The sequence below is a fragment of the Falco naumanni genome, chromosome 7 (assembly GCF_017639655.2).
Source record: "Falco naumanni isolate bFalNau1 chromosome 7, bFalNau1.pat, whole genome shotgun sequence".
Taxonomy (NCBI): domain Eukaryota; kingdom Metazoa; phylum Chordata; class Aves; order Falconiformes; family Falconidae; genus Falco; species Falco naumanni.
Genome location: NC_054060.1, coordinates 7325743 through 7348513, shown reverse-complemented (window position 1 = coordinate 7348513; position 22771 = coordinate 7325743). Strand labels below are relative to the sequence as shown.

At 36.6% G+C, this 22771-nt stretch overlaps 1 protein-coding gene across 5 annotated transcripts in view; it reads left to right on the top strand.

The window, feature by feature from the left end:
* The window catches only part of MEF2A (myocyte enhancer factor 2A), a 92855-nt gene that overhangs the window by 19221 nt on the left and 50863 nt on the right, over positions 1-22771 (top strand). For all 5 annotated transcript variants that reach the window (XM_040601908.1, XM_040601904.1, XM_040601906.1 and 2 more), the window contains exon 2: positions 17775-17973. In XM_040601908.1, the coding sequence (XP_040457842.1) occupies positions 17920-17973 (54 nt within the window). In that variant the 5' untranslated portion in view covers positions 17775-17919. The remainder of the gene's footprint in view (positions 1-17774; positions 17974-22771) is intronic.

The window sequence follows — 22771 nt, the reverse complement described above, 5'->3', positions numbered from 1 at the left end:
TTTGGAATGCAAGGCCTCTTCCTGTATTTGCAGTAGCAAAGCTAAATTCTAATGTCACTTATAGGAGAAATTTAATACAAGCAGCTTGTACAGAACTGACCTGCTGCCATGATAGCATGCAGTATATTTAGCATGCATGTGTCTAGTATCCATGTGATCTTATGCAAGTTAATAAAACAGCGAGACTCTCAAAAGTTGTAATTTCTCTGAATGTTTTCAGAGTTCTGTTAATTAAATAAAATGTTATCAAATTATTTGAAGAGGCTTAGTTTGTAACTGAGGTGTAACCAACTGCAGAATTTGGAATACTGCAGCATTGTGTCTGCATATCAGAGTTAGAGAGGACCAAGAATTCAAAAGTAGTTGGATTTCTTAATCCACCATGATTTTTGGAGTATTTTGGTTTTTAGACTGTTATGCTTTAAAGATTAATTTGTAAATGAAATCTGAAAATAGCAGTCTGAGCCTCAGGTGCTTAATCTTTAAGAAAAGCTACAAATGTAAATTCTGGCAATGCTGTGATATTGTCAGAATTTCTTGGTATCACCTGTGCTTAAAAGCTAATGTGTCACATGCCTTCTGCAGATTTAACAAGTCATCATTTGGGAGATGATATGAGGGGAAGAGTGGCATGCATAAGTCCTCTGTCAGGATAATGTTACAAGGTGAATAATCTCTTTAATGGAATATAATCTCTCTTATGCAAAATCCTAATAAAGTTGAATAACATTTTCTCTGCTGGTTTGTTGCAGAAAGTATGATATTGATGTTGTTTTACCATTTCAAGTTTCTTCACATCTTGTGCTGAGCAGAAAGAGTGACATGGCTTGCTCACCGTCTCCTGTTTGTTGCACAATACCATTTAGCATGCGGTAGCAGGATTCTTCTTGGACTGCATCTGTGGGCCCAAATGAATAAAATGTCCTAGGTGGGATCAAAGCACCAGAGTGCAGCTTAAATACTGAATTATGGGACAGTGTCTCTCTAACAACCCATTGCTAAGGGATTTACTTAGTCTCAGACTTGCATGATTGCATTCCTTAAGTTTGAAAGATGCAAGTGGGTTCTGAATGCTTTGGGAGTTCTTTTCTTCTTCAGGTCCACTGGTCGCGTGTCATGCCAATGAGGCTTGGCTAAAAGCAGAGGAACAAAGGCTTCTGTCTCCCCCAGCTGTGACTTAACTTGTAGGTCTTCCAGATGGTAGCTTTTTCCACCTCTTCCGGTTGAGGAGACTCCGTAGGCACGCTCTTCCAGATAATGGGTTGTTGAATTTTGATTTCTGATAATGTATTTCTAGAAACACTGTCATTATGGACTAGAAAGCGCCTTCAAAAATTGATGATACTTTCTGCCAAATTCTCTGGGTTTGGTAGATGCTGCATTTGCAGAAAAATTACATGGAAGCTCAGTGGATTTTCTTTTGAGTTCTTTAAGGGCACACATAGTAAAGCAGCATTACATTGTCTTAAACATAATAGAGAACCAAAATTATTCCATAAAGCATAATGATACTGTGCACGCAGAGTTACATACCTTAGCATACATACTGTTTCTTAGCCCTGCAGAGTGTTATTGTGTTGGAAGCTGTTGTTGGTCTATTTAAGTGTTCCAAAATATCCATAATTCTCTTGCCCAAGCTTCTGAGTTAATAGTGTATGAAAACAACAAGGTCCCTTTAGAGTTCCCATTTTGTTTTCCCTTAGCAGCCTGGATCCTGGATCTGACACATTGCAGAACCACTAGTGAAAACTCAGATCTCTAGCAAAAGCTGTGACTTTTTTGTTGTTGGTTTGTCAGTGCTGTTGACAAATACTTATTAATTTCAGTTTCACGATTTAGCTTGGTTTTTCTCATGTCTCTTCTAAATTTTTATTGCAAGAACTGAGTCTTGTGCTTAATTGATTTTGCTTTTAGAAGGCCAAAGAATACCATGTGTATCCTTGAAAGACCTTCCCTTAAGGTGAAATCCTTAAAAGTGAATGCGAACCAGTTTCTTTTTAATGTCTCTTTCAATCTATTGAATTTAAAAAAGCCATGTTCGTGTCTTTGTTCTACTCTTCATGGCATCAAATTGGATAAAAAGGCAGACATAAAACTCCCTACAGATAAACTTATTGTTAACTCTTTCTCCATCATGGTTTTTCCTCTGCTTTTGGGGATTTCTCCTTCTCTTTAATGCCTTTCTTCCAGCTCTATGGGGTGAGCATCTTCAGTGAAGTGGACTTGGACTCATTCTGTAAAAGAACAGTGAGACTTAAGAGCCATCTCACCTCTATATGGGAAGATTGTAGGGAATATTACCATGCTGTTCAGGAATATTTTGGCTTCAGTTCCACCTACTGAAATAATTAGGCAAGAACAACAATTTGAATAAAATGAGATTTTTGAGTCTGAGGATTTGCTAGCTAGACCAAGTACTGCTTTTCCATGGCCAAAATGAGATCTTGGAAATAATGTAAATGGACTGACTTGGTAGCCTTAAAATGAAACAGCAGAAATCTTAATTTACTGTGTTTAAACCAAAGCTCAGTGCCTTGCTGCTTTCTAGATGCCCCATACCTATGCAATAAACCTAGCTCATGCATGCTTATCTATTACCGAACTCTGCGTTCATGGAAGTTTTAAGATTTTATGTGGTAATTTTTCTGATGTGGAATATTAAATGGTCTGCATTTTTTTTTAGTGATGCATAGAAGGGGGAGTGCCTGCCATCTGTAAAGCCATTGCTGATGTTGTTACTCAGATATTACCATGAAAATTAAATATATTCAGTGGTAGACAAAGAGGAAGGAAAGAGCTACAAGAAGTTAGAAGGAAGAATCTCTACAAATACTGGTTGACATAACATGTTACTAGTAGTGGCTGCTAGAAGTACAGGGTAAGCTTGTTTTGATTCCTATCTTCCTTTTGAAAGCAGGCAAATGTTTGTAGTGTGGAGGATGTCTCCACCCCTCCCCTTAGTGGAGCTGTGTGCGGGAGAAAATGATGACACTGTATGTTGGTGAATTCTTACAAATCTAAACATAGACCATAATCACAGGTGTGTCTGTGTAGGTGCAGAAATCTGTTGGCTTCAGATGAAATCATAAGCTGAAGTTTTGAGAACTAGGTCTGACTCAGTGGTCAACATTTTTGGTTATACTAAGAAGTCTTTGTTTCAAATCTGATTTTAAAGAATCTGTTAGCTTTGCATCTGGGGGAAGTCTGCTAAAGAGCAATTATCAGTCTGCAGTTTATCAGAACTGCAGAGTAAATTGCTGGAAAGATACCATTCTTCCAGTGGGAAGGGGGATAGAATTTTGTAGTCACAGAATCATTGTGTTTTGTTTTGGGTTTGATTTTCTTTGCTTTAAGTCTGAATGCATTTCCTTAGAGCTTCTGTAATCCTGCCTCAAAGCAGAGGGTATGAGATAAGAACTGAGAGAAAAGTAGAGCTCAGTCACCAATACAATTGCTTAATTAAAATCTGTTTTACTAGTTCTTTCTTCCATTTGTTATGTGCTGTCAGGAGTATCTCATATTTTGGCATGCAGCTTTTCCTCTGTTTGCTGTGAGTTGGCTAGTTTTTGTTAAGCAATGTGTGGCCTCCTATGCAAAACTTGCAAAGCATCAGTTACGGGAGAAGGAGCTAAGCTATGCAAGAGCATGAAAGGCTGGGACAGGATGCTGGAATTTTCTTGCAATATGATTTGTGGCCAGAGTTAGAGCTTTGTTACTGTGTATCTGTGTGTTGCAATGAGAATTAATAGATAATCAAAGGTTTTGGCATGGTATACCAAAGCAGGTGTGCTCAAAGGTACACCAGTCTTATTGAGGGGAAAATAAGCTTTTAACCCGGGCAAAAGCAGCAGTAATGCAGATCAACATTAGGCCCTGGTTACACTGTCCCTTCTAGGCTCTGTCTTTGCTGATGCAGGTGAAATTGGAGACTACAAGCGCTGGTATCTCTACTGTTTGCCAGCTAGCTGTCAATATTTATTGCTTCAGCTGCTGCAAGGCTTCCAGTCAACATGTAAAAAGAAGATGGTTTTAATGTCCTGAAGGCCAAGAGTACTCAACAATAACTTTTTAAAAAGAGAAGTTAAGATTTCTTGCAGGTGCAAGAATACTTCCAAGCAGGTTCTTGAAAGCTGTGTATAAACTGCTTGCCAGTTCACTGTGGTTCACTTTTTCATTCATACAAGTCCTTGCAGTTATGTTCAGAGATTATTTACTTAGAATTAATAAAATGAGGTGTTGTAAAATAATTAAGATAGCATCTGAATCCAGTATACAGAATCCACTTTCATGAATACAGTTAATACATGAGAATTTTTTGCTTAGGGAAATTCGTATATAGGGTTTGTCATGAAGAGAAAATGCTTTATTGTCATACCAGAAAAGAATGTAAAAGATTGCAGAGTCTTCCTCAAGTGCTCTAGCTGATACTGTTAGAATTAAAAAAAAATAAATCATTTCTGTGTCTAAGTAAGCCTGTCACTTCACATGAAGGAATTTAACAGGAGCTTTAACCACTCATTCAACTGATGTGTCTGAACTTGCACATTGCATTTTCATCTACCAGGACTACAGGCAGTATCAAAGTTTTATAGTGGGATGCAACTGCTCTTACCAAAATAAGTTGTTGCTGTTAACATTAAGTGCAGCAAGTAGAAGTAATACCTTCAAGGAGAAGACATTCATGTCTGACTGCTGCGTCTTTGCTTTACAACTGAAATACAGTTTGTAGGTCTCTTAGCTAGGTTTTTGTCAGAGGTGAATGAAAAGATAGTGTGGATGGAAGGATTCCAGCATTGTGTGTGAAATAGCACTGTTTTCTGTAATTTTCCTAGCGGGTTTAAAAAATTGATGCAATAATTAAATGCCGAGAGGTCCACTTTGACCATCTAATAGTGCAAGAGGCAGAGGCTGGTAGTGCAGTCTTCCCTTCTGAAGTGGTTTCAGAGCTGCTTCTTGGCTCTTCTGGCAGTTTCTTTGATAGTGACGATAATTATTTTCTCCTTTTCTGAAATCAGGATAGTAAGCTGTGTGTGACTGGGGGTTTTGTTTGTTTGGTTTTGGTTTTTTAAAAGTTTTTAATAATAATGGCAGGTCTGGATGGCCATCTCTGGTTCCTGACTGATCCTGCTTATTGTCAGGCAGTCATGCATCAGATAGTGCTTGGCTGACTAAGTAGCAAAGACAGAGATGTCTACCTTAGAGTTTCAAAAAGCTTGCATTTGCATCTGGTGTTTCATGTCAAAGTTAAATGAATATACTTGTTTAAATGGAAGAGGTTTTCAGTGAGGGAAGTCTACGATAATTTGAGCCTGTCTGGGCTTCTGCTTCAGATTCCTGGCTACTTAATGCAATTGAAAATAGGCCAGCTGCCTTTCAAATACATTAAGATCCAGCTTTTGCGATACCTTGTTTTTCTCAATGTTCCTTGCTCTTGCATAACTCTTCAGTGATGCAGTAGTTTATCAGAAGGGCTTTGTATATTTACATATGGATCACTTAATTGATTCTTGCTTGGTGCCTCGATTAAATTTTTCTGGGCCTTCACTTAAACTTGTCAGCTGTATCTTCTCATAAAAACTTTTTTGGTGGCTCTGTTCATGTAAGATGTGTGTCAGGGTTTGTTGACAGAAACAGAAATTGAGGTCGTTTTGAAGTTTTGCAGATTTCTGTTTTTGATACAATAATGGGAACAAATGCATCAGACTGCTCTCTTGTTTATAATCATGGAGTATTTCATTCCAGAAGCTATTGAAACAGATACTTTAATACATTTTGCTGTCCACCACTTGAATCATGTAGCTTCACTATGAAGCAGTAATGTTAGTTAGGGTCAAATGACTTAAGTTTTCTATGTGCAGCAATCTGCAAGAAAGATGAAATAAATAGATTTTATCATTTGCTCTGCCTTGCAGGTATGGCAAGTAACAGTTACTGTAGCATCATGAATTTTCGCTTGTCAACTAAACCTCATTAACTGCCTGTACGCTGGTTTGTTGCCATTGCTAAGGAAAAAATAGGTTCAAAGTTAGTTTTAGAATTAGGTTTCTATTTAGAGAACAGTTTATATTCAGAAACAGTTCTTATCTGAAGATGCAATGTACTGTAATCTGTGTAGCTTAGGTAACGCTTTTGCAAGTGAATCAAAGTGGCTAGTTAATGTTAATGACATGGATGTCCAGACTACCAGACATCATCTGCCAATAAAGGAAAAAATGTATATGCAGGAGCAGAAAATGTTCTAAATAATATTGTCACCTCTTTTTGTAGTAAAAACTGAGTTTACTACAGTATGTTTAGGTGTTCTGGTATGTATCGTAATGTAGTTAATTTTGTTTTTAGTGGCCTACCCCATGCTTGATTGGGACAGTCTTATCTTGTGATTGCTTTAAACAATATAGACATCAAAATGGAGGGCAGTAACACCAGCCTTGGAGGTAGGGTGGGGGGAAGAAAGAGGGTTGTGAAGGACTTGGATCAGTGACATGTTTTAGGTTGTAAGGAATTTCATTCCAGGCTGCTTTTAAAAGTGGCTGTTGAAATTAGAGAGTTCATGGGAATTGGACTGTGTCTTGGTCATGGGTGCCTAGTGCCATCTTCCTGAGTTCACTGATGTTGCCTGTATTTTACCTGTATTTAATCTTTTTCCAATATATCACTCCTGTGATGTGGCTGAGTGAATCCTTCTCACTTGTTTAGTTAGTTGTCACTTGTCTGGCTCAGATTCTGACATCTTTAGATTATAAAGCAACAGTCTCCATGCATGTTTGGAAAGCACCTGCCCTGTGATCTGCTGTAGCACCACCCCATACCCCCCGACAGTAATGGTGTTTTATTTTACTTAATTATAAAATGACTGTTTGTTTAAAAGGATGCAGGGAAGGGAATAATTCACTGACATTTGCTTGTGATATCTCTGAAGCACAGTGTGGTGATGATGATGGTAATTATTATTATTTTTGTTTAGAACTTTGAACTGGTATATCTGAGTATTAAGAGATAGAGTTTTGAACAAAGGCTGTGGCAGCCACAGAAAAAGAATCTTGCCGCTAATCTTTGTTAGAAATGTGTAGGCGTCTTCATGGTTTATTGAATGTCTTACTGAGGCATGCAGGCTGTTTGAAGCATTATGTTGTCGTGTCTGTCTGGTTTATAATTGCACTTCAACAATATGACTGCATGCTGTCGTTTAATCAGACATCGAATAAATTATCAAGAAAGCTTTCTGGATAATTGTTGAGTGATTTAAAGCTTCTTATGGATTCTTTGGTGCGTGATATTTCTTCTATTTGTTCTTGGTTTTCCTGTCCTGTTACCTTTAAAAGGGAGGGTGTGCCTGTATCATGTGGAATCTTCTGGAAGACTGGAAATGTGTATTTGGTAAGAGAGTATGCTGGGGAGGGAAATAGTTATGGAGACTACCTGTCATAGCAGGTAAACAAAAACAGAAAACCCACCAAAAACCCCACCACAAATGGGAGTTGAGCAAGAAGCTTGGCGCCTGCAGCTTGTGCAGAGCATGAGGAAAAGCCGATATGTAGGATTGGCAAGAAGCAGTTGGTTAAGAATGAGCTAAACCTCAGGAAGAAGTTTCCCAAGTACGAAATGGGAACGTATGGTGCTCGGTGTCGCAGAGCCACTGTTGGCTGAAGCCAAACTGGGAAATGAAGACCTGTCTTGCAAGAACACAATGTGCAAGGAAGAATCATGTTTATAATCCTTTTATATTTCTATTCCGTCATCTACTCACATTTCTCCCTTGCTAACAACTTCAGTAAAATCTGGCATTTTTAAGTCTGAAATCTGGTTTGAGGAAGCTATGTATAGGACAAGGTGTAAGCAGAACCATGTGAAAGCTATGGCTCGCCTTGTATCCCATTACATTCCTGAAGTCAGCTGTAAATGTTTTTGATTGCTGTAATGTTTGTTCAGTAACATGTGTTGAAGTTGCTGTCATGTGGCTGTTTGTTGCATTACCTCAACAGTTTGTGCTTTGTAAGCGGAGTGGGTAAGTTTCCTCATAGTGAAATGTAACAATGAATTACTAGAAGTTTAGTCATTGCTGAGTGTTCAGAATATCACTGAGTTTTGGAAGTCTTGCTGCAAATCACAAGGTCAGTGTGCTGGAGTACCAAGCTTGTACAGTTTTCAATATTAGCTAAATGCAGTGTTAAATAAGACTACCTCATAATTTACGTTCTTTGTTTCTTCCAGTAGAAGAATCTAAAGAACAGGGACAATCAAATGCTTTTTATATACATACTTCCAAAAGAAATACCTGCCTTGGTTTCTACTCTTGCCTTGGGAAACTGTGCCAGTAATACACCAGTCAGTTTTAACATACTGAGAACAGACACTTTTACTTAACCAGAGAATTGCTTATTTGGCGTTTGCTACAAGGAAACTTACATGCAGCCTGCAAAATTTGAATACAATTTTAAAGAGTAGTTGAAAGATTAGAGTAATAAATCTCATAACATTGCCCTACAGTATGTGCTGCATTTTGAATATGTTTTCTACCTGTCTTCATTTCTATAAATTTTAAATCTTATGTCAGAATGCTGTTAGAGATAGCTCAGTTGGCACCTTGTTTAATTTTGTTTACTGAGTGTGAGTGTAGTACTTTTCTGATGTTGCTTTCAGGTGTTTATTTTATTGATGAAGAATCTAGCTGTGAGATGTGGTTGTGGTGCTTCAGAACTTATATATAGAGATATTTTTGTCTAGTTTTTCATTTGTGAATGTTCAGTTTTTTACGTGTAGGTTATTTGTTGAGGTCCTAAATGATGGTAAAATTAGCCTCCCTCAGAAAGCACTTACTAAAAACTTTGGTGGTACTTGGAAAGGATAATCTATATAAGTCATGTAGTTCCCAGAGCCAGAAAGAAGGACAGTACTCCTTATAGAAAAGGATGTCCAAATAGAAATGCCAGGGACCTGAATTTTTAAGGTTACTTTGATATGTTGTTGCTTATGTTTAAAGTGCTGCTCCCACTGAATTCTGCCTGGCATGGGCATGTTAAAATCAGAACAAAGCTTTCAATTTAATTATCTAGAAAATGATAAAAACAGTGAGTGACCACACACATGAAAAAAACAGGTGGTGGAACTTGTCTAGAATGTCACAGAAATCTGACCAAAACAATTTAGTGCTTTAGAACAGTATTCAGCTGTGGCAACTGAAAACATCTTCTGTCCACTTGCAGTCCCCAGTCTTACTCAGTGTATGTACTCAGATTTGCTCTACTGATTTCCGTAGAGATAAATATAGATGTGACAAGTGGGGCAGAGATACTGTGGGAGTTCAGAGATAGTGAGCTATACCTTTGCCAGATGCATGTTGTTATGCAAAGTAAGATTATCTGTATTCTCCTATCTATTGATAAACTGAAGTTGAGATGGGAAAAGTAATGAGCCAAGATAGCAGTAATTAAAGCTGGAGTGTCACTGCAGTAACTGATGAAATATGAAGACTTCTGGAAATAGATTTCCCAATGATAATACTTTTTCTTAAAGCCATGACTTTACTTAGCAGTATGTAACATGTTTTAAGTGTTATCTAAAGATGCAATAATGAGCCTGAAGAAGATTGATCAAGTTTTAACATGTTGGAAAACCAGAAGAAAGCTCCTTTCTGGTTGGTAAGTGTATTAATTGGAAACTGATCAGTCCTGTGTGTGTATATTTTATTTTCTCTTATTGTAAGAGGAAGAAAACCACTAAAAGTGTGAACCTTTCAGTTTTCCACACTGTTAGGTGTGTGTTGTTCAGTTAATTACCAGTGAAGGTACTTGTGAAGGTGTCTTTTCAGCTGATTCTTGCTGAGTCATTAGGCTGGCTTTAAAGAAGGGAAATTATTTTCCCAGCTGAGAATAGCAGCATGGGTTTTGGTGATTTCCAGCCTGCTTCCACCCTGCCCCCCGCCCCCCACAATGTAAAAAGGTTGTTTCACAGGGTTCTGTTTTGTCTTCTGTAATAGAGGAGAGCTCTTTTGTAGCAGCTTTTTGTTGCATGTGAAATAGTGTATAATTTAAAGCTATGTCTAGTAGACATGGTCCTGTCCGCGTTTTGAAAGGTACATCCTGGTGGCTCCCTTCTTCTGAGGCAGAAAGGAGTTTTGATAAGAAGACATGTGTGGCTGTGTGCCACATGGTAGTTAAGTTCCACAGCCATTATGGATTCATAATAACCTTGAGGCAGATGTTTTTGATCTTCAAAAACGTTTAATATATTTCATATCTATATTTAACTTCAGGAAAGAAGCCTGCCTTCTGTGGGTTTAAAACCTGTGCTTAAATGCTTTTAGTTGCACTAAAACTTTTTAGTTGCTTTTAGTTTAGCTTGTCATTGAAAATTACAAAACATGTAATGAGTTTTAAAATAACTAAATACCCGCCAGTACTCTTCTATTTTGTTATGGAGCAATCATACCTGAACTTAAATTTTAGATTTTTGCATCTAATTCATTAATTTTCCAAGATCTGTAAATGGCAAAAAAGGGAGGATTATCCTGCCAAAAGATCAAAAATTGTGATCAAACTGATGTAGTTGTAAAAGCTGTGCTTCATTCACTAGGAAGTTAGTCTTTCTAGCCATAGCTTTTAAATATTGGGGATTTTTTGTTAACAGCATCCAGAATCATCTTTGTGGCTATTTTTGTGTAACATGGAAAAGTCCTATCTTTCAACAAATTATGATAAATAGAGAGCAAGTTTCTTCAGAAACACTCTGGAGCATGTTTTCCAGACTGCTATTCAGTAATGTAGTTATTTTCTTGATCTGTTTGTAGAAGTCTGGCAACAGAATTCTTGTGATGACTTAATATTTTAAGTTCTGCTTCTATCTAAATTTGGATTTTAATCCAGTATTGAAAGTTCAGTTCTCTTTTTGTGGTCTTCTTTCTCCACTGTTAGCTCATCAGTTTCTAGATCCTATTTTCCAACTGCATTCTAACATGTATTTGAGAATGCAAAGATAAATTATTTTAGAAAATATCAAGACCAAATTTATGGATGGGAATGATAAAATAGAATTTAATACCACTTGAAAATATGTGGTTAAGATGTATGCTTTTAGAGATAGCATAATGGCTGTTTTGCTTCTAGAGAGGGTATAAATGCTCGGAATAGGACAATACATATTTTTTGGACTTAAACAGTAGTCCAAGAACAAAGTTTATTGCAATACAACAGTGTGAAAAATAGTTGGGTATTGAGTTTAACAGAAATGTGAACCAATTGAATTTGAAATAATTAACTAGAGCAGAATTTGTGGTTGTGCCTGATCCTGCACAAAGCCACATTTGTCATATTATCTAGGAGTGCAGGTACTGTCATAGCTGGTGCTGATAGTCTGTCAGCTTGGGAAAATCCATCTTTTCTTAAAAAAGTGCATTCTAGGAGTAATAAAACTTGTTTTAAAAATAGACATCTGAATCTTAGTTCATTTTTCATACAGCTTAGATTTCTGTAGTTCTGTTCGCAAGAAAATACAGTTATTCAGCATTATCTTAGGACTTACTGGATGGAAAAGAATGGCAGAAAAGGCCATTTTGAGCAACAGTATATTTAAATAGCATTTGGAAGTTGCAGTTCTTCAGTAAGACCATATTTTTTGAAAGTACTTTGAGGTCTTTTTTCTAATATGCCTTCAAAACTTAATTTGAAAAGCTGTATAACTTAAAAAAAATACAAGAAAAAAAGAGATTTGATTTTAATGTGGAAAATGAGTACACGTTCAGTTGCAAAACTCCACAAATCCATCCTTAGAAGTACAATTTACTTAAATGATCTATTATCAAAGATACTTGTTGTTCTTCCCAGCTGAAAGAAACAAGTGTTTTGTGATGCATAAAAAAAGATTATCAATAAAGAATTGTTTATGGCTTCCTGCTTTTTATGTTGTACCACTTTTTAAAGAAAGTTATTTTGGCTAAGGGTTGTATTATTGTTTTGTAACAATGCTTGTGTATCACTTGCTAGCTGAGGACCTTGGAGCTCTGAGGCCAGTGTCATATACTGTAATACTCTTCTTGGATGCAGAAGAATGGCTTCTAAACTGAGGATGGAAAATAAGATTTATTTCCTAATATTGTGATACAGCAAGAAGTGTGAGATAAATGACAACATGTAGCCTTGTTCTGAAGGGGCAGGCCATGCTATTTGCATTACTTACAGCAATGTATGATGACAGGGCTATAGAAATGTGGCTGCAGGAGACGTTTTTGTTACTGTTTTTGCACACCTCTGCAAAATCCCCAGCAAGAATCTGACAGAGTGATCTCTGTTAAAGTGCAAACATATAGGTAGGTGGTGCCTTTGCTTGAAATCTTGATTTTAAAATCTAGCTTCGAAGTGGTAGCAATGAATTTTGGAGCAGGGGTGGTAGAATAGAGCACAGTAATAACATCCCATGGCTGTTGACGTGGTTCAGTGCAGTTTTTAAGTCTGAGTGAATATGTTCTGTATAATTAGTGGGGGATTTAGGAAAAAAAAAAGGTGTCTGAAGTTGTATACTTACTTTACATGGGTTTGCATTCTTTTTGAGGTTATGAAGAAGAAAATGTTCTTATCTTTCACTTCTGGACAGTGGAATGGAGTCTGAGAATCATGTTTGACCCAGCTCTGTACAGCCTTCTGATTAATTATTTTGATGAAGACATTATTTGACTCTTTATTTTTTTTCCTAGCTATTTCCACTTAGTGCTACAGTGCAGGGAGGAAGGACACTTATGTGTTTGTAGGTACTATGGAATAATGAGATATTCTGTGTTATCTGCCTTGTTAACGTAGAACAGTCGACACGTGGTGATGGGCCTCATCTCCATCTTGATACATATGGGAATATTTTTATCCTGGTCACATCCATGGTAAGCATGTGAAGTGTTAGAATTAGCAGTGGGTATGCAGTTTGGCCATGATTTGGTTGTGCAGTCTATGCCCATCATTTCGCGCTTAGGGAACAAATCTACAGAAATACCTGCACTGGCTCCTTTTAAGACTAGAAAAAGACTTACTAACTTTGATTTGGTAAAAACTACTGTCTGCTATTTAGTGAGCCTTACCTAAAAGCTTACCAGTGTAAGATGCATCTATGCAGATCTGTGTTTTCATGCAGCTGTGGCTTTTGAGAGTTATCATGCAAATTATCTGACGTCATGACACTCATTTCTTTGTGTGCATTGCAGTAAATGAGCTGTGATGAGACTCATGCTGTCAAGTGTAACCTGCAAACCGTGATGGTGAAATGGAAGCTCAAGGAAACAGAGGCAGAGGAAAATTAAGGGAAAATAAGTGGAAGGAGTCTAATTCTGACATAGTTTTTCCTAACCTGTTCTGCCAGAATGCTTCCAGACCTTGTGGAGTTCTGCACAGACATAATGTGTTTCCACTGAACCCTTGAAATAATCTTTTTAAATAGGTCAAATATAGTTTTCATGCTTTAAAGTTACGTATCTCTCACTATTTATGAAACCATAAGCAACCTTGAAAACAAACGAACTGATCTGAGTTCTTGAAAATATGCAGTCATGTAGGTATATTTTTGCATATGGTTCTTTTGTCTTTCAGTACTTAGTATTGTGTTTTCATGTGTTGGGACAGGGAGTAAATCCAGAAAACTTGGAATAAATTTTATTTTTATACAATAGTAGAGATCTTTACTTGGACAGTTAGAAATATAATTTTTCTTGCTATTATTGCAAGCTGCCATTATTTTATGTTTGAAGCTGATAATGAAACTCATAGGTTTTTTCCTTTTTCTCTGCTTATTGTTTTTTTAATAAATGCCTGGAAGTAATCTTAAAAAGAAAAAAATTCCTTCTGTGTGCCCATGCAAGTAGTGCAAAGCAGTTTTGGTGGCTGTAGTAGGATTCTGTCACTTAAGGAAGTAGAACTTTACCTTCGTCAGGGTTACTTCAGATGAGTTTCATGTTTACTTTCAGAAATAAATATGCATTCAGCTTCACATATGTCTGCTAGATTTCTTTTATTTGGGCACACGTTTGTTGATGGTCTAGATGAAATGGCTTTAACTTATGAATTTTACTTAAGTATGTTTGCAATGCAACTAGAGCTTAGCAGAATTAAAACTTTGCTAGTTACACCTTTTAGGTAACCATGTAATGGACATAGCCTTATATCTTACCTTGCATAGTTTTATTGCTAGTCAGAATGGAAAATAAAACAGCAACTCTGACATAATCAAGGATTAGAAAAAGGAAAAGTCATTGCTCCCATGAGAAATGTAATGTGGGTTTGTCATTGGTGGTAACTTCCCATTTGGATGTTCTGAGCACACAAGAAAACTGGCTTTTTCTGGCCAATTTACTCTGATTTTGCAGTTACTGTCAAGAACCTTTCTACCCTAAGCTCATACCAAACTTATGTTTCAGCTCTCAGCTTTGAAATTGTCTCGTATGTGACTTCAAACTGAAAGAGATGCTGTATCTCAGAGCTGGGTTGCCTTTGGCAAATGTGTTTCGAAGCCAGGTTTCTGGTGTCCATAGCAACCTGTGGGAGAGGAGGAGAGGCTGGACGAAGATGGGGACAGACATGCAAATAGGAATTTGCTGAGTGAGAAAAACGCTTGAGGTTGAAGAAGGTAGCAGACCTGAGAGGCAGTAGTGGACCGATTAAAGAGGGCAAAGCAGAGGTTGTAAATGGGAAATGGGTTGAAGCATTTATACCTAACGGAGCATACTAATTTAAAAAGACCTGAAATAACACCCCAAAACTTTAACAATGTTGGTGAAAATTAACTGTCAGTTTTCCCATTACCCTTTGTGTGATGGTACATGGAGCAGATAAGTGTTCCCCTGCTGTTGTTTCTTCCATTAGCTCGTGGAAAACATTTGTGCATCTCTTATTTGGTATCCTTAAATATGATGTGAAATTATGCAATATATATACTTCTTTTTCTCTCTACCCTATTCTCCCGTGAGCCTCTTTATTCACTGCATAGTCTTGCTTTTGAAATAGGTATCGCAGAAGAGCTGAGTTAATGAGAAAGACTATATGAAGAAAGTGTGTGGTCCCACACAGGTCTGTTTCCTTAGGTAGATTTTAAGAACTGTAAGTTTACCTGGGTGTAAGTCTAGTGTAGTGGAACATAACGTATTGTTATGCTGCTGCACAAATTTATGGTAGTTTATCATAAAATTTTATATAACTTTTATACTTTACACCGTAGATGTCCTTCTGTTTCAGAAAGAACAGTGTGTAACTGGAAAGGGTAGAGAGGAGGACAGGATGGCTGGCCAGAGAATAGCTTTTGTGTAGAACTGGTTGATTGGACTAGGGTTCTTTAGTTTTGAGTAAAGAAGGAAGGAAGATAAAATACAGGCATCAAAATCAGGACTGACATGAAAAGTGAAGATGACAGTTTACTGCCTTGTATAATGAAAAATCTGTGGATACCAAATACAGTTAGTAGGATGTGACTTAAATGAAAGGATGTATCTTGTACTCTGATGCATAACTAAGCTGTGGAACTCCTTGCTTCTAGGTGCTAAAACATTATACAGATTCAAAAAGATCTATTGAAAAGCTTTAAATACAAGATTTGATATATGAGTCTAGAAGTTCCGATTCAAAAATCACTGAATGTCTGGAGAAAATGGCTTATAAATATTGCTTTTAAATGGTACATGTTTATTCTATTCCTGCGTCCCTCCTTTACCATCCTAGTGATATTTACTAATAACCACAGATAAAATGCTGGACAAGATGGATCTTTGGTCTCACATGTGATGGTTATTGGTAGCTACTAGCTATGATGATGAGTGCTTTTAAAAAGCAGAGAAAGGAATGTGGTAATTCTGTATTCAGAGAACTGTTTCAATAATGTATGGTATATGTGAAAAAGGAAGCCATACATGAAGGAGATGACAGATTTTAAGAGCTCCTTATAGAGACCCTCATATTTGGTATGTTCAAGGAATGCAACCAGATTTTTGTGGAACTAAACGTAATGTATGATCATAGCATGAGCTGAGATTTTTTTATTATTATTATTATTTTAATAGTGTAGGGCAGCTGACTTAAGACTAAATGTTTTATGAATTGAAGCTTAGTGTCCAGTGGATATTCTTAGAGCATGGCCCTTTTTTTTGTTGGTTTTTTTTTTTTTGTTTGTTTGTTTAACAAAAAAAGGTATGAATTCATATGCCAGTGTTGCTTTCCATGTTCATCTTGGAGGCTCATTCATCTGGACATAGCTACCTGTTAATACCTTTTTAGGAGTACATTGGAAGTAATTTTTTTTTTCTTGAAGAAAATAAAAGGAATATGATGCTGATGTATGCTTGTAAGTGTTTTACCGTATAAACAAGATGCACATTCTTTTGATCAGTGGACATCATATAATCTTGGTGTTGATTTGATCTTAAACTCCATGGTTAATCTTAAACTCTATGGAACAGTATTTCTAAACACTGTTGGGCATTTTATGATGTTTTACCAAAGCAGTCCTTTGTTGATATCAGGTAAATATAAAATGACATCCCTTCAGTTTGTCATGTTCTTCCACCTCTTTCTTTTTTTTTTTTTTTCTTCTCCCAAGCTGCATCAGAATGTCATAGTTGTTTCCTCAGTGTAAATTGAATGTATTGTGAAGTGTAGCCTGTGACTAATCACCTCTTGCTGTCTCTACTTATTAACTCTCTGATGGTGATGTGGTTGCGCTGCTTTCTACACATGGCCTCAAGGATATGGCATTGTGACACCCATATTAAAATATGCAAGGCTTGATTTCACAAGACATTTTGGGTTGGAAAGTTAAGAGAGGTTATAAGCTAATATTGTGGCTGGTTTTACTCCTTTTATTTTAATGAATATTATATGGTAATAGAATAAGGTGTATCTATTTCATGTTTATACATTCTAGTATACAACTGATGTTTTAGAGGCTATTTATTTTCAATTGTTCTCCAGTTTTTTTGAATTAATGTTATCCTACAGTCTAAGCAGTATGTTTGGAATATGGCTTAACAATTTTTTTTTAACCAAAAATTACTTTAAAGTTTTCTAAATATCAAGTGTTTTACAAGTCACTTTGGTGCATTAGTACCAGATTAAAAAACAAAGACGGCACATTGGCTTTTCAAGTTGCATGCACCTTTATCTTTCTAAACAATATAATAAATTAAAACAAGTGCTGGACTGGTAATTGGGTATTGGCAAATGTGGAACTTACTAGTTCTTGTAGAGAGTGTAACTGTGTGAATGTGTTTATTATTCATTGGTCTTGGTAGCTGTGAAATAGTTCTGTCGTGAAGATATTTCTGTGGTCTTCATCCTTTTTAAGTAAAGATATTCCCTCTTTCCTTTTTTTCTCCCTGCTGCTTCCCAGTGTCTTACCAAATGGGATGTAATTTAGTTTAGGAACAGAAACTCCATATTCTTGTGGCTTTGTTTTGTTATTGTGGTGATAATTTTACAAAAGGAACAGGAAACACAAAGTGGTTTCTCTATAAGGTTTCCTAAAATAATGAATGGAGTTTACCAGAACCTTGTGGGTAAATTTTTGAAACCTCAGATAACTCAAGGCCTAAAGTACAGAGTGGTGAGCACCACCCCCTCTTAAAATGGTAAATTTTTAAAGCATCTGTTTGGAAGTGTATGAAATTATTGGTCATTTTAAACCTGTAGTGTGTAGATTGAATCTGGCAAACTAATTGGAGTTTGTTTAATTGGAACAAAATACGTAGTATAATATTTTACCAATGAAAATACTTGGTTCTTCACTGAAATTATTTATTTCAAAATTTTTTTTTTTAGGTGCTAATAAGAAGAAATAGGAACCTTTTCTCAAGCTGAAGACAAAGTAAAAGAAAACTATATCATGTGTTAGAATACTGAAGAGTGATATTTCTTGGATTAGTGTATTTCTGGATTGCAAAACAAAAGAAAGAAGAGGCTGAAAATGGGGAGAAAGAAAATACAGATTACAAGAATAATGGATGAACGGAACAGACAGGTGAGAAAGGAGGAGCCTGCATGAACAAGTTAATCAGTAATCCTGAAAATGAATGCAAACTTTGACTATCTTCATCTTAATTCACTCTTCTAAAGCCAAGCTCTGTCTTCCTGTATCTACAGATGGCATTACCAGAATACAAATAAGAAATAACATCTCAATGGTTGTACTACTGTTTGAGGGAAAATTGTTAATTAAAATAATATCAATTACTATTTTAAATCAAATTCACTGTAAAACTACTATTCTTATTTAAATGGTACACTAATCTACTTCCAGTAGACTGGAGGATTGTGTTGAAAGAGACACCTTACTTGATCTGATCGCTACTAGGAAAGTTTAGTAATAAAGATAGAGAAAGGATGAGAAATTCAGAAAGGATGTAATAAAAGTATTTGCCTGCAGCCTCTGAGAGAGACATTTGACATAGCTTTGGACAGTGATCTACAGTGCTTTGAGTACAGTAATGAATTTTGTTAACATGATTCTCTTTTAAAAGCATTGATTTATATTCCTTGTAAGAGCTGTTTTCTACAAGTCTTTAAAAATGGTCAGCCAAAAGGGCAGGGTACTCAGAATTGCAGTGTTTTAGGGAAAGCTGCTTACTTGGCTGCTCTTTGCCCTATTAAAGAGGTGTCCTATGAACTAGAAAAATACAAAATCAACGACACTGTGGAAGTAGTGTTTCCTCTCAACTTCAAAATTGCTACATGAGATAGGAAATAACATTTTAATAGGTTATTGAAATGTAGAGTGGGGTCTCTGGAAGCTACCATTTTTAAGGAATAGTGTTGTAGATGACTTAGGATCTTTAAGAACAGTCATAGTGGGTCAGACCAAAGATGCTGCTAGGCCAGTATCTTTTGTCCAATGATGGTCATAAGCAAATAAGTGTAGGATGGAGATACACATGTTACACTACTCTGTAATCCTCTTCCAGCTTCTAACTATTCTTAGCTCAGGGATTTCCTGAGCTGGATGTGGTTTCCGTATATTTAGTAACCATTAATGGATTTTTTTTTTTTGCTTTGTTTTGTTTCCCCATCCCCTGCCAGTGAACTTGTTCAGTTATCCTTTGAGCCCTTATAAAGTTGCAGCATTTACAACATCTTTTGTGTAGGATTTCCTATAGGTCTATTATCTGTTGTTTCAAGAAACACAGTTTCATTTACACTTTGTCATGATTCTGCTGCTTGTTTAGCCCCTGGATGGAAGAGGCAGCAGTCACTTCCTATCCAGTCTGTTCATCTTGTTTGTTATTCTATGGAACTCTGCCATTTTTTCTCACTTTCTCTTCAAGTAACTTTGTCCCCCTGAAGCACCCTTGCTTACTTAGCTGCTTTAATACAGAGTTTATTCCACACCTTTGAACATTCTTGCTACTTTTTACTAAACCTTCTTGACTGTTGCTACATTGGTTTTGGTGGCAAAGGGACCCAGAACTGCAGTGCTCAAGATGCATGCAAAATGTGGACTTGCAGAATGGTATACCTATGTTTGTTCTCTGTTCCCCTCCTAGTATTTGATTTGCTTTTTTTAATTTCTCCTGAGTACCAGCTTGATGTTGGTGTAGTGTCAGAATTCCATGGGACAGTCTTGCTGCTGACACATCAGCTCAGAGCCCATTGTTTTGTTTGTGAAATCAGGATTGTTTTTCTCCCTGTATCACTTCAAAGCAGTGTAAACTTGGAGAAGACTATATATAGCAAGAAAAGTATTATTGGAGTTTGGGAGAAAGCCAAGTATTGTGTTTGAACAGCTTTAATCACACAGTGACTGTATGTTTGATGTAGATAAATGTCTTAAGTACAAGTAGTAAAAGTAGATGAATTAATAAATTAAGTTCTTTCACTCTTGCTCTAGGACTTCGGGCACATTGAAGAGGTGGAAAATGACCCACCTCCCACCTTTTTTTAACTTGTTTGGAGTAAGTTGGACAACCTTGGTTTTGTTCCACTTGAAATACAAATATTGTTATGCTGTAATGGTGGTGTTAGGTTTTTTTCCAAGGGAATTTTTATCAAATTTTAGCCCACTTGTACCATTGCTGTGACTGAAGTAAAATATGGGGATTAAATTCTAAGTTTTGTTTCTGGCTGTCCTTTGGCTAACATTTTTTTTTGGGGGGGGGGGGGTTTAGTGACTAGGAAGAGGCTTTAAACTTTTAACTTAAAAATGGAATTAGGCTTGCCCTACCTTTTTTCTGTAGAAACTTAGAGATGATAACATACTGCATCTTGTTTTTAAAAGGTCTTAAAGAGATTAAATAGCTTTTGTTAGTAGAGCCAAATTTTTTTTTTGTCTGTGTAGAGGTGCTGGTTATGTTCTTTAACCCCACTGGTGTCCTGTGGTTTTGGTAGCTAGTATATAGAGGTTTAACCTACAAAAACGTACTGGTGCATTGAGTATTCGTTAGGTATTAATATACTTGTGAGAGTTTTTTTCATTGACCCAGAAGAAGGGCATTTAGGTTTGGTTGTTTTTTTTTTTTGCAAAATGGGAAGCATAGTTCAGTTGTGTTTCATCATTTTTTCTGTGGCATACATAGCTGGTCAGTAGGTCATTCATGAACATGCATATGATGCCCTGTTTAGATGTTTAGTATAAAGGTTAGGGGTTTTTGTTTGAAAATGTGAGTAGAATGTGTAGAGCTTTTCCTGCAGAGCAAGTTCATGTAACTTATGTGGGAAGAAGAGCTATTGTTTTATCAGAAGCATCTTATTTTTGATGGGATTATATGTGAGCTCAAAACAGAATATATAGATCGTTACTCTGGGGGATTACAATTGTCATGAGACTGTCATTGTATTATTAATTAATCTGCTTGAATGAGCAGTAGGACTTTTGTCTTCATTAAGATGAAAAGGATAAAGTACAGTAAATTAGATACCAAAGGAGCTCAGTCTTGCTGCTTTTCTCTCTCCTCCTCACCCATTTTTTGAGAAGCAGTATCAGAATAGTTCTGAGGATGCCATTGGCCCACAGTAAAGAGGTATATTTTTTATTTTAGTGTGGTCCTAAATGGCACACTAAATGGCAAGGGGAAAAAAAAAAGAAATTTGCAGAACTAATTCTGCTTTCTGAGTTTATAATAATCTATGTGCATTAAAGTAAGGCTTGGGTCTCCAGTGGTAGTGGGGTTTGTGCTAAGCACTGTCCAAACACAAAGTGAGAAACTCATGCTAGCTGAGAATCTCAAAAGTAAAACAGCCTTACAAGAGGCAAGAAAGATAACATTTCAGTAGAGAAGTTAAGATCTCTTGTCCAGGATCATATGGTCCTCAGTGGAACTAAGCCTTCAGTCTTCTCGTTTAATGACTTCTGAAAGTAATGTAGTGCACAAACACGTTTTGTTTATGATGCCTTTTTCCTGATAAGACCTAAACAGTAGTACTAGTCTATACCTGCTCATACTCAGGTTATAATTTCTTAAGTGTCTTCTAATTAAAGTGTCAAAAGAACAACAGCTGTTTAGGAAAAAAACACCACATTTTCTCCAAATCCACAGAGGAATCCAGACAAAAAGTAATTCTTTATGTTCCCATCCCAGACAGGATAAATAAATACCAAGTTCTGAAAGAAGGCGTGCGTAAAGTGACAGAACTGCTAGGAGACTTATGCAAGACTTTTTTTTTTTTTTTTAAAAAAAAAAGCAGCTGTATTGTATTATATGTGGATTGTAAAATTTCGACCTGCATTTGGGGAAAGTACATCCCAGTAAAACCTACACTTGTACTTGGTCAACTTGTTGAATTGATAACTGAAAATACTGACAGAAGATGCATTGGGGTAAAGTCTCAGATTTTTTTGGCATTTTGTCTCACTAATGTACTGTAAGTGTTAAACAATAAGTAGGTGAAAAGATCTGCTTACCCTAGTTTAACTTTGAATGTCTTACAGCAGTCTTACATAAAATTGTTTCAGAGGTAGTGCTGTATCTTAATGGAGCTTCTCACCAAATGTGCCTTAAAAAGGTTGAATAAAAAAAGTAATGGTAAGTACTCACTTTTCGTCTGAACACAGATTATTCATGCCTCACAAAGGGCTCTGTGATTAGTGGCCTTCAAACCCTGTGAAGTTTGAAAGTTGAAACACTGCACAGGAACTGAGTGGAACTATAGTTATCATAATATGCCTGACATTCCATGTCTCATCTTTCTAGGTCTTCTGCTCCATTCCTACTGTGGCTAAGTTTTAACAATCCAGGTTTTCAAAAATCATAGGCACGGTGCATTTTTGGTGGGAGGGGGACATGTTAAAACAGTTTTGTGTTGTGTTTTTTTTTTTTGTTTTATGGATACTGTTTCATAGCTGAAGAGGTATCGCAGGTTCACAGGGCACTTTGCAAAGTGCATATACTGGTTTAATAATACAGTTATAGTCAGCATGCTGAGTACCCAGTGGTGTTAGTATATGTGTCTCTATCCCTCTGATGCTGTATCGTGGGAAGGGTAGTATGTGTTTTGTATTATGGATAGTATTAAAAAAGTTAATAGGCATGAGATACTCATCTCTGGAAAAATGCCTTGAGGTGTGTATACTCAGAATTTTCCCATCTATCGTCCAAAAACTTGATGTACACCTAAGTAATTAACATGTTAAACTATAAACCGCAATAAAACAGGTTTGATTGTTTCTTGTCTTTTACTTCATTCCTATCTTGCAAAAGTGTACTGATTATTGTCTGTTAAACATATAGAGCATGTAGGTCCCTCACTTGTCACAGAGGCATATACTTTGAATTGTAATACAGGGGTGTGAATATGGCCGTAGGCAGGGGTGTTCCATTTTACGCTGA